Consider the following 14,383-nt stretch of genomic DNA (forward strand, 5'->3'; position numbering starts at 1 on the left):
TTCTCACATCATCTGAGGATCACCCCAGAAAAATATGGATCTCTGAAAGCAACCAAAATCTTACCATTTTCTTCTGCAGGGCAGAGGACATAGCTTACTGTCAGTCATTGCAAAAAGCTGCCCCATCCCTTTTGTATTGTTAGCCAAAGGAGAATGATTGGCAGTGTACACACAAGAAACAGGACAGGTGCATAGAGTCTGTTCCTTTTTTTAGAAGAACGAGGAGGAAAATCTAGAAGCAAAAAGTAACAGTAACTAATGAATTCATGTAATTCTATTTTAAAGGCTGCATATACTTATCTTAAATTGGAACAAAAACACACAAAAAAAAAATTCTGAGTTCAGGTGCATTGTTCCATTCATTCCTCTGGAAAATGTAATTGCTGGAATCTGCTGTTACCCAATGAAAAGCGGCACTGAAAAAAAAAACTCAACAACAAATGATCTGTTTACAGCCATTCATATTTATGAATGTTCTTATTATTTTAGTAAGTTGATCGATTTGATGAAGAATACATTTGTACCTCTATGTTTATACACTTTGCTTTTCCTTGCAGGCTCTCCAAGCACGCCCCTTTGTCATGGCGGAGGGGAAGAAGATCGGGAACGCTCTCCTCCCCAGCGAGTCCATGAAAGTGATTGCAGAGTCTATGGGAGTTTCACAGATATCGGAGGAGACCTGCCAGCTGCTCGCACAAGAAGTCAGCTTCCGGATAAAGGAAGTGACCCAGGTCAGAGGCTGCTTCTATTAAACAGAGAATGGATGGGAACAGTCACATAGTATTAGAACTCTGGCCACTTTATATCCTGGTGTTCATGAACTTTGAAAAGAATCAGTCTCGTGTTATCTGCACTTTGCAGCCTTACAATATGAATATTCTGCAGGGTTTTTTTATCTACCTTAAGCGGGCTTTAAGTCTGACTTTAGCACTTTAAAGCTGAACTAAAAAAGCTGCTTGTGTCAGCTATCCGTATTTCATAGCAGGACACCGCCATCTTCCTTTCTTCTTGTTCCTAGGGATGGTCTTCAGCCACCTTAAATGGCTGTGCCAGGATAACACCTGTGCAGGTGTTTGTTAATCACTGACAAATAAGAGAAACCAGGATTGCTGGGTTTTCTTGCAACCAAAGCTGACACTGCACATATGTAGCTCAGCTTTTTCACATTTTACTGGTACAATCGGGCAGGTAAGACGTGTTATTGCAGAAGAGACATAACCTGTGTGTTTCCCAACAACCACCTGCCTGTTCCTTAATATTTTGTGGGATTTTATTTCTGCTTTAAGCAGAAGTATCACTGAATACTTATTTAAGCTGACATTGCTAAATTCATACTAAAGAACCAAGCATGCAGATAACTTTGTGATACATTGTGCAGTAATTAAGACCTGAGCAGCTCACTCCTTCAGAACCACAAGGTAATAAAGACAGAAGATCAGAACACCAACTAGGCAGACTTTGCTTTTTTTTATAATCTGGTGAGAAATGGAAGCTTAGATATTACCTCAGGGAAAGGTTGACCTAATGGCCCTGGTTAAATAAACCTTTCCAAGGCTGGAGAGGAGACACTTTTATTAGTAAAGCTGGGTCATCCAGCAAACCTGGAATTAATTTCTTAAAAGTCAATTGCTATTTGTTAGCAAATGTTTTCAATCCTGGACCAGATCCATTCCAGGTTTGGTGGATCACCCAGCTGGAGAGCTTTAATAATTGAGTGAGTCAATTGTGAGTAATGACCTGAGGTCTGATAGTTCCTGTCATGTCGGCACCCTAGTTACATGTGCTGTCTCTTAGCTCTTGGATTCTCTTAGCTCCTCATATTCCTGTACGGGTATGCTTCAATCAATTAGGGAAAATGCAGATTGTAATTTAGTGCCAGTATGAACAAACAACCTGTGGAATAGTGAGTTAGTTCAGGCAGCTGACAGGTTAGTTCTCAGGGTGATTTCGTAGCTCAAGAGTCACCGCCCCAAGAAAATTAAAGCTAAGCAATGAGGCAGATATAAATATAAAGGAATGCCAGAAATTCTGCTAGATAGCTTGAAAGTCACCATTTACCTGTGCTGCCCATCATTTAGCTTTGCCACCAATTTCTAAGACTTACAGAGTATCTCCATTCTGTGTTATAAAGACGTGTAGCTAGATGTTCTATAGGTCCTTTACATTTCCTTTTCAAGGCTGACAACACTCCTCCAGGGTTACAATGTAGTGAGTGTTGTTACCCGAGGACAGGATAACAAATGCATCCAGCACTTATAACGATTGGAAGCCTGAAGTATATAGTTACATAGTCAGTTTGGCTGAAAAAAGACATAAGTCCATCAAGGTCAACCACTAGGGAAATGAACCTTGCTCTGGTATAAAACCCAATGTCTACATAGTTGATGCAGAGGAAGGCAAAAATAAATCTGGGTTTTATTTGCTCCAACAGGGGAAAAAAAATCCTTTTTGATCCCATGAGGCAATCGGATGTTCCCTGGATCAACAGTCTGTTATTTTTTACTTTACTTTACATGGGCTTTAATGACCATGCATATTACAGTTTTGTTCTTGAGGTGAAATAGCCTGTTGGCAAACATGTAGTTTGCCCTAATATATAAGTCAGATATGTGATTGGTGGCTGTGAGTATCTTCTCAGTAGTTACACGTTTGTACGGTAAGGCTATATTCACCCCGGTCACTAGATTGCGGTGCATTTACTGCTTCTCATGCCAGAGAAATGCTGTCTCTTGGGCAGGGGTGTCAAACTCTGGCCCCCAACGTCCTTTTTGTTTATTTATTTATTTATTTTTTTGCAACCCAAAAGAATCTGAAATATGACCTCCTGCTGCACAATTCCCAGCATCTTTCGCTTCTATAGACCAGCAGGCTCTCTGCCTATGCGTGGTCCCACATGTTTTATAAATGCAAGTTATGCCGGGAATTTTAGTAGCGGCGCTATTTCAATGAAGAGGAAGAGATTGTGTTAAATAAAGACTTTAGTTCCACACATTTTTATGCAATCTTTATGCATCTGAGTTGATTCATCAAGGTTGGCCCGCCACTTTGTCTAAGTTTTTAATTTTGGCACTCTGTGTATTTGAGTTTGACACCCCTGGTCTTGGGTGATGCTATATGTAGTTTCTCCTGTTGGCATTTCCATAGAGAATGAATAGGGGCTGCAGTGAATGGTATGAATACTGCTCACTGGCACTAGCTATCAAATGTGCAAGTTCTACTGTGATACAGTGAGTTACTGAGCAAGGTGCCAGCAGCAGGAAGCCATGAGGGATTGCTTGATCTGAAACTGGTCTGAACCTAAGTATGAATGAATACATCATTAGGTCTATTAATATAAATACAAGCACCTGGATTTGGTATCAGACCCTTGCATTCCTGTGTAAAGTAGAGCTCAGACTGGTGAATGCAGCACTCATAGCCAGGCAGTTGTGCCATGTGTTATCAATGGCCATTCTAATAGATAGGGAGAGCAAAATGGCTGACAAATAAGCCCATTCCCATCTGCTGCTTTCCCTTTACTGTTCAGCCACAGGCTGAGGAAAGGAATCTGTAAACCTGAGGAAACCTTACAAATCACTAAGTGTTACCTAACCACTTCACTGTTCACCCAACATTCATCTTTATTATTCTTTACGTATTAAACTTCCATTTCTATTTTCTTCCTGTGTAGGATGCTATGAAGTTCATGCATGTTGGCAAGAGGCAGAAACTCACCCCCAATGACATTGACTCTGCTCTCAAACTGAAGAATGTGGAGGTAACCGAATCACACAATATGAAATCACTGCATACACAGTACAGCAACCTCAGGTGACATCTTGGCATATGTCAGCAAAGATCAGTCTGTCTATTCACAGACTTAGAGATTTTTAAAGTTATCTGTGCTTCTATTGGGGAGAATTTTCTCTACTTTTTGTCTCTAGTCGCAGCAGTGCACACAACAGGAATAAATGTGAATGATGACAAATATACCATTGATAGGTCCCATTTTTTTTCTGACCAAAAGCAAAATAAAAAACTTTGTCAAACTTCCAATTTTCTGTTTCTTATTAATAAAAAATTAATGAATATAGAAATTACCACTGAGTATATATTAGTTACACCAGTAATGTTGTCCTCTCTTGCAGCCTATTTATGGTTTCCATGCTAAAGAGTTCCTTCCATTCCGCTACGCCAGCGGAGGAGGACGGGAACTTCACTTCTACGAGGAGAAGGAGGTTGACCTGTGTGATATAATCAGCACCCCACTCCCTCGAGTGCCTCTCGATGTCTCCTTGAAAGGTAAGCAATGATCAGATGCTAATTTTGTACTTTAAACTCCTATGGTCAGGGTTCCCAGCAATTCCTAAAGCTGAACGCCAACCTACCATTAAACTTTCACAGTTCAGGCTCCTCACCTGGAGTGAAATCACATTCATTTTAGGATGTAAGACATCATCACTCATTATACTTTTCCTCGATTATTATTGATTTGTGTATTTTTCAGCTCACTGGTTGAGTATTGAAGGAGTTCAGCCTGCCATTCCAGAGAATCCACCACCAGGTAATATTACCGCTTGTTGTAATTTGTTTATTCTCTTCCTCAATTGTAGCATTCTCATCCCCTTGTGGGCTTCTCATACATCTATCTTTGTCCTTCCTTCTCTCTTTTATTCCTTTTTTCTACTTTATTCCTTCTCCATTCTTCATCCTTTTATTTATATTCTCCTCCTTTTATCTCCCATCACTTTTCCTCTTAATTTCGCCTTTCTTTTTCCTTTTCGTTTCTCTCTTCTTTATCTCCGTTTTATTATTTTTTTTTTTTCGTTTCTTCTCCTATGCATTTACTTCTTTTATCCATGACTTGCTGCTTTTCACATTTTACCTCTTTTTTTTGTATTACAAATTGATTCACTCATCTCTTTTTTTTTTCTCCCTGCAGTCCCGAAGGAGCAGCAGAAGATTGAAGCCACGGAGCCCTTGAAGGCTGCCAAGCCAGGACAGGCAGAGCCAGGTCTGAAGGGACAAGGCACAAATGCTGTAGAAGGTAAAGGTAACAACAGTGTGTCCATAAATGTATGAAATCTTGTGTTCAGCTGGTCACTTACCTGTCCTTTGTTCTGTGACCCAGCAAAAGAAAAAAAGAATCCAATTCTAGAAGGAGCCCCTCTGAAGCTAAAGCCGCGCAGCATACACGAGTTGTCTGTGGAACAACAGTTGTATTACAAGGAGATTACAGAGGCGTGTGTTGGTTCCTGTGAAGCCAAGAGAGCGGTATGTAGACACTTCATAAATACAGTGGTTCATAAATAACAGTTCTTCAAAATCATCAAGCTCCAACCTATTTCACAGCACTGTACAGTAGGTAAACAGTTTACAAATAGTATATTTGGGCTCTGCTTGTACTAGCAAACTATCTGAAAGGAAGAGAACATCACAAAATAGGTCAGGTGACAAGGGCTGTAGGTGGTTGAGGTTGGTTATGTAGTGACAAATGGCAGTGGTAGAGAAATAGTCAGATAGGAAATGTTAAAAATGTATGTAATGACTGACTACTTTAAAGAATAACTATACTTTTAGTACAGATATAATTTATATGTCCTTTCCTTCCCCTTTATGACTTATACCTACCTGGTATTCCTCTGAGATGTTTTGCAGCTAGCTGGGCACCACACAACCTAACCACTTCTCCTAAAGTCTGCAATCAGCGTATGCAGATTTTTGGCGCTTAGCTTTAGGGCTAGGTACACACGTGCAATAGATGTCATTGGGAAAGGATTTTTCATGATCCTTTCCAACAAAAAAAGAAAAACTGCATGATGTGTGCCATACATACAGCGCCATTCTGCTCTATAAAGAGGGGAGTGGGAGAACGACCCCACTGCGCTTTCTCTCTCCTTTCATTTTGACAGGACGGTTGTCTGAATGACAAGTGCTGTATGCATGCCAGATTCTCGTCTGATATCGATTATCGGACAAGAATCATCTGATGTGTGTACGAGCCTAAGACTTTAGTTTGTTAAGGAGTAAAATTAAACCTAAATTTGATAAAGGCAGAGTCGGCATTAATAGGACCAGGAGGAGAATTCCAGATAAGCTGGCCCCTTATGCATTGAACAAGGAATACCTACGTTGGAGTTACCAGTAAGGTCTTTTGTGGAATATTTGCATGAGAACACACAAAAAGGTGAGGGATGAATTGTAAAAATAAAAGGTAACACATAATCTGAATTTTTGTTTGCTTGGGTTGATAGGAAGCTGGTGAGTAAATAAAAGTCACAGTAGATTAGAGGTATTAGCAGCAATTTATGAGCCTTGCTGCAAAACTGTTGATTGATTATAGAGATGAGAAAATGCACAAACTTGTATTTTAATGGTCTTTGGAATAGGTTTATATGTAACACATGTATTCTATGTTTCTTCTTCCAGGAAGCACTGCAGAGCATTGCTACTGACCCTGGCCTGTATCAGATGCTCCCTCGATTCAGCACTTTCATATCAGAAGGGGTGAGTGTTATTGTCAATTACACATATTCTTATCTTATTTTCTTTCAGCAGTCCGGCTGCATCATAAAAAAACTGTAACTGAGGGGCTTCATACCCCCATACCTGTACCTGTGAATCTGGCTCTAGGGGCTGGATATGGTAACTGATAGCACGCTGTGGTACATACTTTCTGCTGCGGAGTGGCATTTAGGCAGGGACTCCCTTTTTATTTACCCTGTCCCTCGTTCCTCCTTCCTGTTTTCAAGTACAATGCAGGACCAGCATTCCTGCATTGCAGAGGGACCACCCACAAACCAAAGGGGAGAGAAATGGCTGGCTGTCAAGGTGGGAATGTGGAGCAAGGGATAGGATGACCTAACAATATTTTTTGAATGGTAACTGAAAAGCTAGATTTAAACTTATTCATTGTGGGAGTGCAGGAGTTGTTTTCTCATTTACCTGGAGTTCATCTTTATTATAAGACTCCAACCTTTATAATAAGTCATCATGGCCCCTGATGTTACCAATCTTTCACTTCTGAAGCTTCATGACAATACATAAATTAACTTTTTCTCTCATTATTTTTTTTTTTTAGGTGAGAGTAAATGTTGTACAGAATAACCTGGCACTGCTTATTTACCTGATGCGAATGGTTAAAGCTCTGATGGACAATCCCACACTCTACCTGGAGAAATATGTAAGTGTGAAGACACCAGAAAATCAAGGGCTAAGGGTTTATTTTTCTGCCTCTGAACTCAATGGGGTCCAGTCCACACACAAGCAAGCTGGTGATCCTTCTAGCCATATACCACACAACTCAATACATATATATGGGAATTAGGAATACTTTCCTCTTTCTGGTGATCTCTCCAGCCATATATATATTATGATGTTTATGTTTTTATTACGTTGTTTATTATGTGCTGGTTTGCAGTCATCTCACATATTTTAAATCTTTTCTCTGTAATTCTGGTCAACGCTGTATACCCAATATTGTACGTTATCATTATGTATTTGATTCGAAATGCAGTATGTAAATGTGACTCCTACTATTTTGATCTTGTCTCTTCTAGCTACATGAACTCATACCAGCCGTGATGACGTGTATTGTCAGCAGACAGCTTTGTCTGCGGCCGGATGTGGACAATCACTGGGCATTAAGAGACTTTGCTGCTCGTCTGATTGCTCAGATCTGCAAGAACTTCAGCACCACAACCAACAACATTCAGTCCAGGATAACTAAAACCTTCACTAAGGTACAAAGAAGAATAATACATCAGATCTATGTGTTTTGTTATGCTCAGTGAACCTTTTAAGTCTCACAGCACTCGAACTTTAGAGACCATCTCTAGGCAAATGTTAACCCTCCCTGAACCCTCCCACCAGTTCTAATCCATTCAGAACCCCCCCCCCCAACCTGTAAAAAGAATACAATTTCTGTTAGGGACCTTCAATCCATAGCACATAAGGAGGCTTTTCTGCTTTTCGTAGGAGAAAATGAAGCAGCACGCTGCTTGAGTGTTTTATGAGATGATTGCCTTCAAACAGTTCTGAGCACATCTCAGAAAGGGGGCTCCGTGTCTATTCGAGTACATGGAGGCAGGGTGCAATGCCTATGAGCACTTTACTTTAAAGTACCATTATCCTTGAACATCTATTCACTGGGGAGAATTTATAAAACCAGAAACAGAATAAAAATAACTGCAGTCTTTTGAGATATTCACAGTGACCTTGTTGTTGATGAAAGTCACAAAAGCAATTTATGCTGTTAGGTTTGCTGTTGAGAATTATGTTTTCAATGTCTGTAAATAAATTGAGGTCAGATTGCACCTATCATTGTACATTTCCCTGAATGCTCTTTAGTGCATGCCTGTATTCCTCATCATTTTTTTTTTTTTTTTGTGGTCTTTTTATCACAGAGTTTGGTTGATGAACGCACCCCCTGGACAACTCGATACGGATCCATCGCCGGCCTTGCAGAACTGGGACCCGATGTGAGTTACATCAGGTTATATACAGTAGGAGCGGCTAGCGACTTCATCATCTTACATTATAGCTGATTTTCTTTTATTTTTAAGGTGATCAAAACCCTAATCGTCCCACGTTTGTCGGTGGAAGGAGAGCGCCTGCGTACTGTTCTGGAGGGTCCAGTTATATCCAACATTGACAAGATTGGGGCTGACCACGTTCAAAGCCTTCTACTGGTAATAACAAGCTTTCCAGTACACATTTTTATACAAATTTATTCTAAGCACATCTCTGGACAGTAAACCACCAGGGCTGTGTAACTCACCAGAGAGATGGTCAAAGCAGACAGTAACAGAGAGTCCCTGGGCTTATCGGGCCTAGATGAATCAAACCCAAAGCCCAGGTTATAGACCAACAGAACAGTAGAACAATAACTGACAATAGCAGAGGGTAACAGGCTGACAAACATAGTTCAGCTGATCATGCGAGTAATTGAAGACATTAAAACAAGCGGAAGTCTCACTAGTGTTTTGATCAGGCATGAACTAAATGTCCAACAATCTACTTAGGAACACTCCAAATAAGATACATTTGCTCTGTAGTGTTAAGTAACAACCAGCAGATGGCAAAGTCACAAGGCTGATGATTGTAATTACAATCTCTTTCTTTTAGAATAAAACAGTTTTTTGTTAAACGTGTGATGCGCTTCCTTCCTCGTAACCCTCATCCAGTTTTACAGCTAATAAAGATTACCCAAATTACGTAGTTTAGCAGCTGCATAATGTAGGAATTTTTAATGGTGTCTCTTTTTCTGTGGAATAAAAGTAAGTTTTAGTTAGTACTAAAATGGTAAAGCTGAAATACCTATCTAGGTATACCACATACCTAGCATCCTTTTATCTTTTGAAAGTCTGACAGCTCTTTCTAGTATGCAATCTTCATTGGTAAATCAAACACTTCCTTCACCTGTAATGCAGCTTCCTACCCCTTCTAGCTGTGTTTTTAATACCCCCATGTAGTTCTGCAGACTACATGGATGATGTATTTGCATGATACATGGAAGGGGGCACCACAAGATGCAGAGTCAGTCTCCTTGGCATTTTCCCCAATAATGCTCACATTCAGCAATTGGAACCTATCCTCTTGCAGCATGCATATACCGAAGGCTTGGTAAAAGATGTTGATTTCTTGCAAATGTGTCATGGAACAAGTAGTTCCTGTTTTGCCTGAGGATTTTGTTCCTTGCCATTTCCTGGGTTGTAAAGACCAGATAGAGGGGAAAAAGATGCTTAAATCAGTCGCATGACTTAAGTTTATGAATGTATTTTACCATATTTGCTGAAAGATTTTTATACATGGCAATTATTGGAGAATGAGGGGAGGGGCATTTGTTTAGTAAGTGTTGGTCTGTAAAGTCTGCTATAGAGGAGAACTATAGTTAAAATTCTATAATCTATGTTAAATACCTGTGCAAAATGCAGCCAGGACCTTAAACAAAAATGCTATATCATAGCCGTACGTCTGCTGTAAAAAATTCTAAGGCCCTGCTAGCTTTAGGTGACAAAAAGATGCAAAGATTTGCTTCTATCAAGGAAGACTACAGGCAGTGCTGACGATTAGACCTTTGTTTCTGACTTTACATAAGCCAACACAATGTAATCACTGAGATATCATTGTTGCACTGTTTTTGTTTTTCCTTCTCCCTCAGAAACACACCGCTCCAGTCCTGGTGAAATTGCGATCCCCTCCGGATGTCCCAGATGCATACCGTACAGATTATGGCTTCCTAGGAGCCACTGTATGTTCTCATGTGATGAAGGCTAGAGCCCAGAGCGCTTTACAGGGTCCACAGGTGAACCGAACCACACTGACAGTCACACAGGTAACCCCTTTATGTACAGTTGTTTTAAGTTATCAAATGTTTAATCTTCTGCTCGGTAGTCATGTGACCCGGGCTGCTGTGTGGAAACCATGACAGTGCCTTGCATCTAATGACTTGTTTTTTTGTTTTCTTTTTATGTCTCTTCCAATCCCGTCTCTCTCTTTCCCTCTGCCTCTCTCTCTCTTTCCCTCTGCCTCTCTCTCTCTCTCTCTCTCTCTCTCTCTCTCCCATCATCCCTTTTCTCTGTAACTTCTCTTTCTCAGCCTCGCCCCACGCTCACCCTCTCTCAGCCGGCTTCTGGCTCCATCACTCCATCTCCTCGCCCACCAGGGATAATTAAGGTGCCTGGGTCCTTGACTTTGCCCGTACAGACCTTAGTGAGTGCCCGGCCTGCCACCCCTACTCAGCCTTCACCACCTCCCACCAAGTTCATTGTGGTGTCTTCAGCCGGGAGCAGCGGGACCCAGGTAACTGCTCATTGTGTCCTTTGTGCCTGTTCTGTGTCATCACTAACGCGTCATCTTTCTCTTCTAGATCTCTGCCTGTTTTTGATAATCCTGTCCTCTTATGCTGAGCCCTGTCTCAATGTTCTACTAGTACTCTGCTTATGTCTTTTGGCACCCTTTTTCAGTGTGTTCTTTGTGTGGTTTCTCCTTACCAAGACACAGCCAGTATTTCAGCATTATTGCGCTGTGTAGGCTTTAACTGGAGGGGAGATAGCAGACCTCGAGCACTTGAAGTATTGCATGCAAAGATTTTTAGATTTGTTGCATGAAAGACCCTTAGAGTCCTTTCCTCATTAAAAACATTTGATGTAAAGCATAGAGCACATACAGTATTCTCCATGAGCAGAATTTGCTGGGTGGATCACCTAACAATGTTCACCTTCCTAGCTGTCATCAGAGAGAGCCACTCGGTCCAGCCTACCTGCTGTGAGAACTGTCAGTAAGTGGTGGCAGAACTGACGAGTTAAAACTTACTGAAACTTTGCTACAGTGCAGATCATTAAGTATTTGTTGTCCTGCATAACCCTGCTGTACCAGGGTGTAAGTTTGGTGTAAAAGGACAGGCTCAGACCTACCGTGTGCGCTATTACCTTGACACCCTCTCTATGCTTGCACTGGAAACACCACGTAGAACTGTGATGGTGCACTGGGACCAGTTCTTAACCACTCACTGCCCGCCTCTATTTATTCACTCCTTCTCCCCTAAAGCAGCAGTTCACTGGCGTTAGGAAGCGGTACCCACTCCGCAACCTCACTGCCAGTGTGAGAACAGCCTAAGGTACAGTTCTCATTAGCGGTTTTTGCAAGTGGGTTAAACTGTTGAAAACTGGGTAACATTGAAACAAATGCTTTGGTCTCTCTTGCTTTCGGTGGCATAAGGTGGCAGCATTACTGCACATTTTTTTGGACTCTACATGTAACATTCAAGAGTGTTTTACAACCCCTGCGATCTATATAGATCTAAATTGAAAATGCTTGTCACCACAATGCTTTGTTTTTTAACTGTACACCTTTTTTGTTTTCTAGATGGTTTCAATTATACACAGGAACAGTAAATGCCATTTTTTTTTGTACTGCTAATGTGAACTAAGCCCAACTTATTACAGTGCATTGAGTACACCATTACACTGCTATGAGTGATTACATTCATTACAAAATATGGGACACAGGAAGTGAGGTCACAATACAGGGGCAATAGACAGTTGGGGCACAAAAATGATGGACAATGGGAAGAACTAAGGGCCAGGGACTAGAAAATTCAAACAAAGTACAAGGGGGCAGTGGAAAGCTGACACAAATATAGGGGTTACTGGACACCTATGGTAGTAAATTTGTTGTGTGTTGCCTCTTTTTGACCTCTTGGCTAATTTCCCCTTAACCCAGCTGAAAAAAAAAAATCTGGGGAGAACAATGCACAAGTGTGTGTAAAGGAAATATGCACCTTTACTGAGTTTTTTGAATCGGACCTTAAGCCGAACTCTGGGTAAAATTGAGCTTCTTTTGCATAACCCCTGAGCTAGGGTTCTGCCTTCTAACAACTGAGATTGGGGACAAGCCCTCAGGGTCCTTACAATGTGGTATGGTTGGTCTTGTATTGTATGTGGTGACCTCAGACACCTTCAGGAGACCAGGCAAACTAATACATTGCAGAATAGGGTAAAGGCATCCAAGGAAAAACAAGCACTTAATCTTTTGCAATATTGGTAACTTCGCTTTCTAAGGGTCTTTTTTTTTTTTTTGTGGGTTCAGCTTTAAAGTCAACCTCTGCTGCAAGAGTTTTATAAGCTGCAAATCATTTCTGACCTGATTCTAAATTGTACATCTTGCTCCTCTGATGTCCTGATCCTTTGCTTTGCATTGACCCTGACCCAGAATGCAGCTATCGAGGGTTCGGCTAATTATCACAGAACCTTTTACAGTTATTTGCATGCTTGTCAGGTGTGTGATTGAAATTACTGAAACTAGAAGAATGGCTTTACATCCAGGCAATTCTTTAGAATGAGTTCAGCAATGGCAGCTTAAACAATCTCCCTGTGGTAGGTCCACTTTAAGTTAAACCTCCTTCCAGCTATGAATAATAAGTCTTTAAAAAAAATCAACTTTTAAAAAGGGTTATGCTTTTCTAGAAGCACGGAATATAACTGGGTATTAAAGTTTTATAGTAAAGATAACAGAGACTGTTGATCCAGGGAACATCCGATTGCCTCATGGAATCAGGAAGGGTTTTTTTGCCTTCCTCTGGATCAACTATGTCTGTAGGGTTTCTATCTGGGATATGTATGTTTATTTCCCTAGTGGTTGAACTTGATCGACATATGTCTTTATTCAACCTGAGTAACTGCAACTTTTCCTGGAAACACAAATTTCATGTTTCACCAGAGCCCGCTCCTCTAGTTTGTGCAGAACCCCCATCCCTTAGATTAAGTGGGGAAGTTCATCTTGTTTATGGGTGCAGCATACAATTTATTTCTTTACCCTGACTCTGTGCTTTTTCTACCTTCCCTGATGTTGTGCAACCTCTCCAATTTCTTACACTGTGCACCTTCTTTTGTGTTTTTTTTTCATCTTCCCTTCTTTCTTCTTCCTTAAATTATATTTACTCTTTCCTTCCTCCTGCTCACACTGAGCTTCCTTTCCTCTTTCATCTTTGCAAATTCACATTCAATCCCTACCTTTCTTTTGTTGTTCATCTTCTTCCATCCTGCTCTGCTCACACTGCTTTCCCTCTTCCTTTCCTAATCACTCCTCTCCCTGGCTTACTAAGTTAGTCTTTATTATTGGTGCACGTCTCTAATCAAGAATGTACCTGCTAATTTCCTGATATCCTCCCATCCTATTCTCCTGCTGATTCCTCTTCTGCAACTTTCCCAATACTTATAACATTTTTTTCATCTTTTGTGTGTTTTTGTATGTTCCTTCCATGTATTTTTAACAGCATTCTCTTTGTATCCAAACACTTCTAATCTCACTGTGTCCCCCTTTTCAGGTTTTGACATCTTCAAGCGGTCCTTCACCCTCAACACCTTGCCCTCCAGGGGTCCAGCCTATTGTGAAACTTGTGTCTGGCGGTCAGAGCGGTGGTGTAGGGGGCTCAGCCACTGGTGGCAGCAGCGGAATGCAGAAATACATAGTAGTGTCTCTTCCAACAACCGGAGAAAGCAAGACCCCACAACCCTCCCCACCCCCCACAACAGAGACCCCCGGCTTGTGACAGGAACCCTCCTGATGTGTGTGTGTGTTTGTTTGGGTGAATGCATGGTCGGTTGTTTATCTGCACGCATGGATGTTACTGTTGTGTTGTTTTTGTGTTACAATTTATTTTGTGTACAAGGAATATTAACCTTTTCTTAATAAAATAGCTTAAAATCATTGCCGTTTATTTTACTTTTTTTTTTTTTATAGGACAACTCCAGGGTAAAATACTGAATGCCAAAATAAATAACATAGGCACCATCTCAAAGTTAGCTATACTGAACAACTCGTGATTTTTGCAATCCCTTATTTTGTAATTTTGTAATCTCTTATATAAACCTCTTTGTTCCAAGATCTTTGATTGACTGCA

At 40.9% G+C, this 14,383-nt stretch overlaps 1 protein-coding gene across 2 annotated transcripts; it reads left to right on the top strand.

Annotated features, from left to right (window-relative positions):
* Positions 1-538: 538 nt before the first annotated feature.
* On the top strand, positions 539-14,190 carry TAF6 (TATA-box binding protein associated factor 6). 2 transcript variants are annotated; one of them, XM_072399400.1, is made up of 14 exons: positions 540-731; positions 3,671-3,757; positions 4,128-4,281; positions 4,487-4,543; positions 4,922-5,026; positions 5,111-5,253; positions 6,409-6,486; positions 7,061-7,162; positions 7,539-7,721; positions 8,385-8,459; positions 8,544-8,669; positions 10,142-10,315; positions 10,579-10,782; positions 13,808-14,190. In XM_072399400.1, the coding sequence occupies exons 1-14, from the start codon at positions 582-584 to the stop codon at positions 14,030-14,032; spliced, it is 1,863 nt and encodes a 620-aa protein (XP_072255501.1). In that variant the 5' UTR covers positions 540-581; the 3' UTR covers positions 14,033-14,190. The 2 variants fall into 2 exon arrangements, with proteins under 2 accessions (XP_072255502.1, XP_072255501.1); XM_072399401.1 differs by lacking the exon at positions 10,579-10,782 and having other exon boundaries at positions 539-731.
* Positions 14,191-14,383: the final 193 nt, after the last annotated feature.

This window comes from Pyxicephalus adspersus, chromosome 2 (assembly GCF_032062135.1).
Source record: "Pyxicephalus adspersus chromosome 2, UCB_Pads_2.0, whole genome shotgun sequence".
NCBI classification, from domain to species: Eukaryota; Metazoa; Chordata; class Amphibia; order Anura; family Pyxicephalidae; genus Pyxicephalus; species Pyxicephalus adspersus.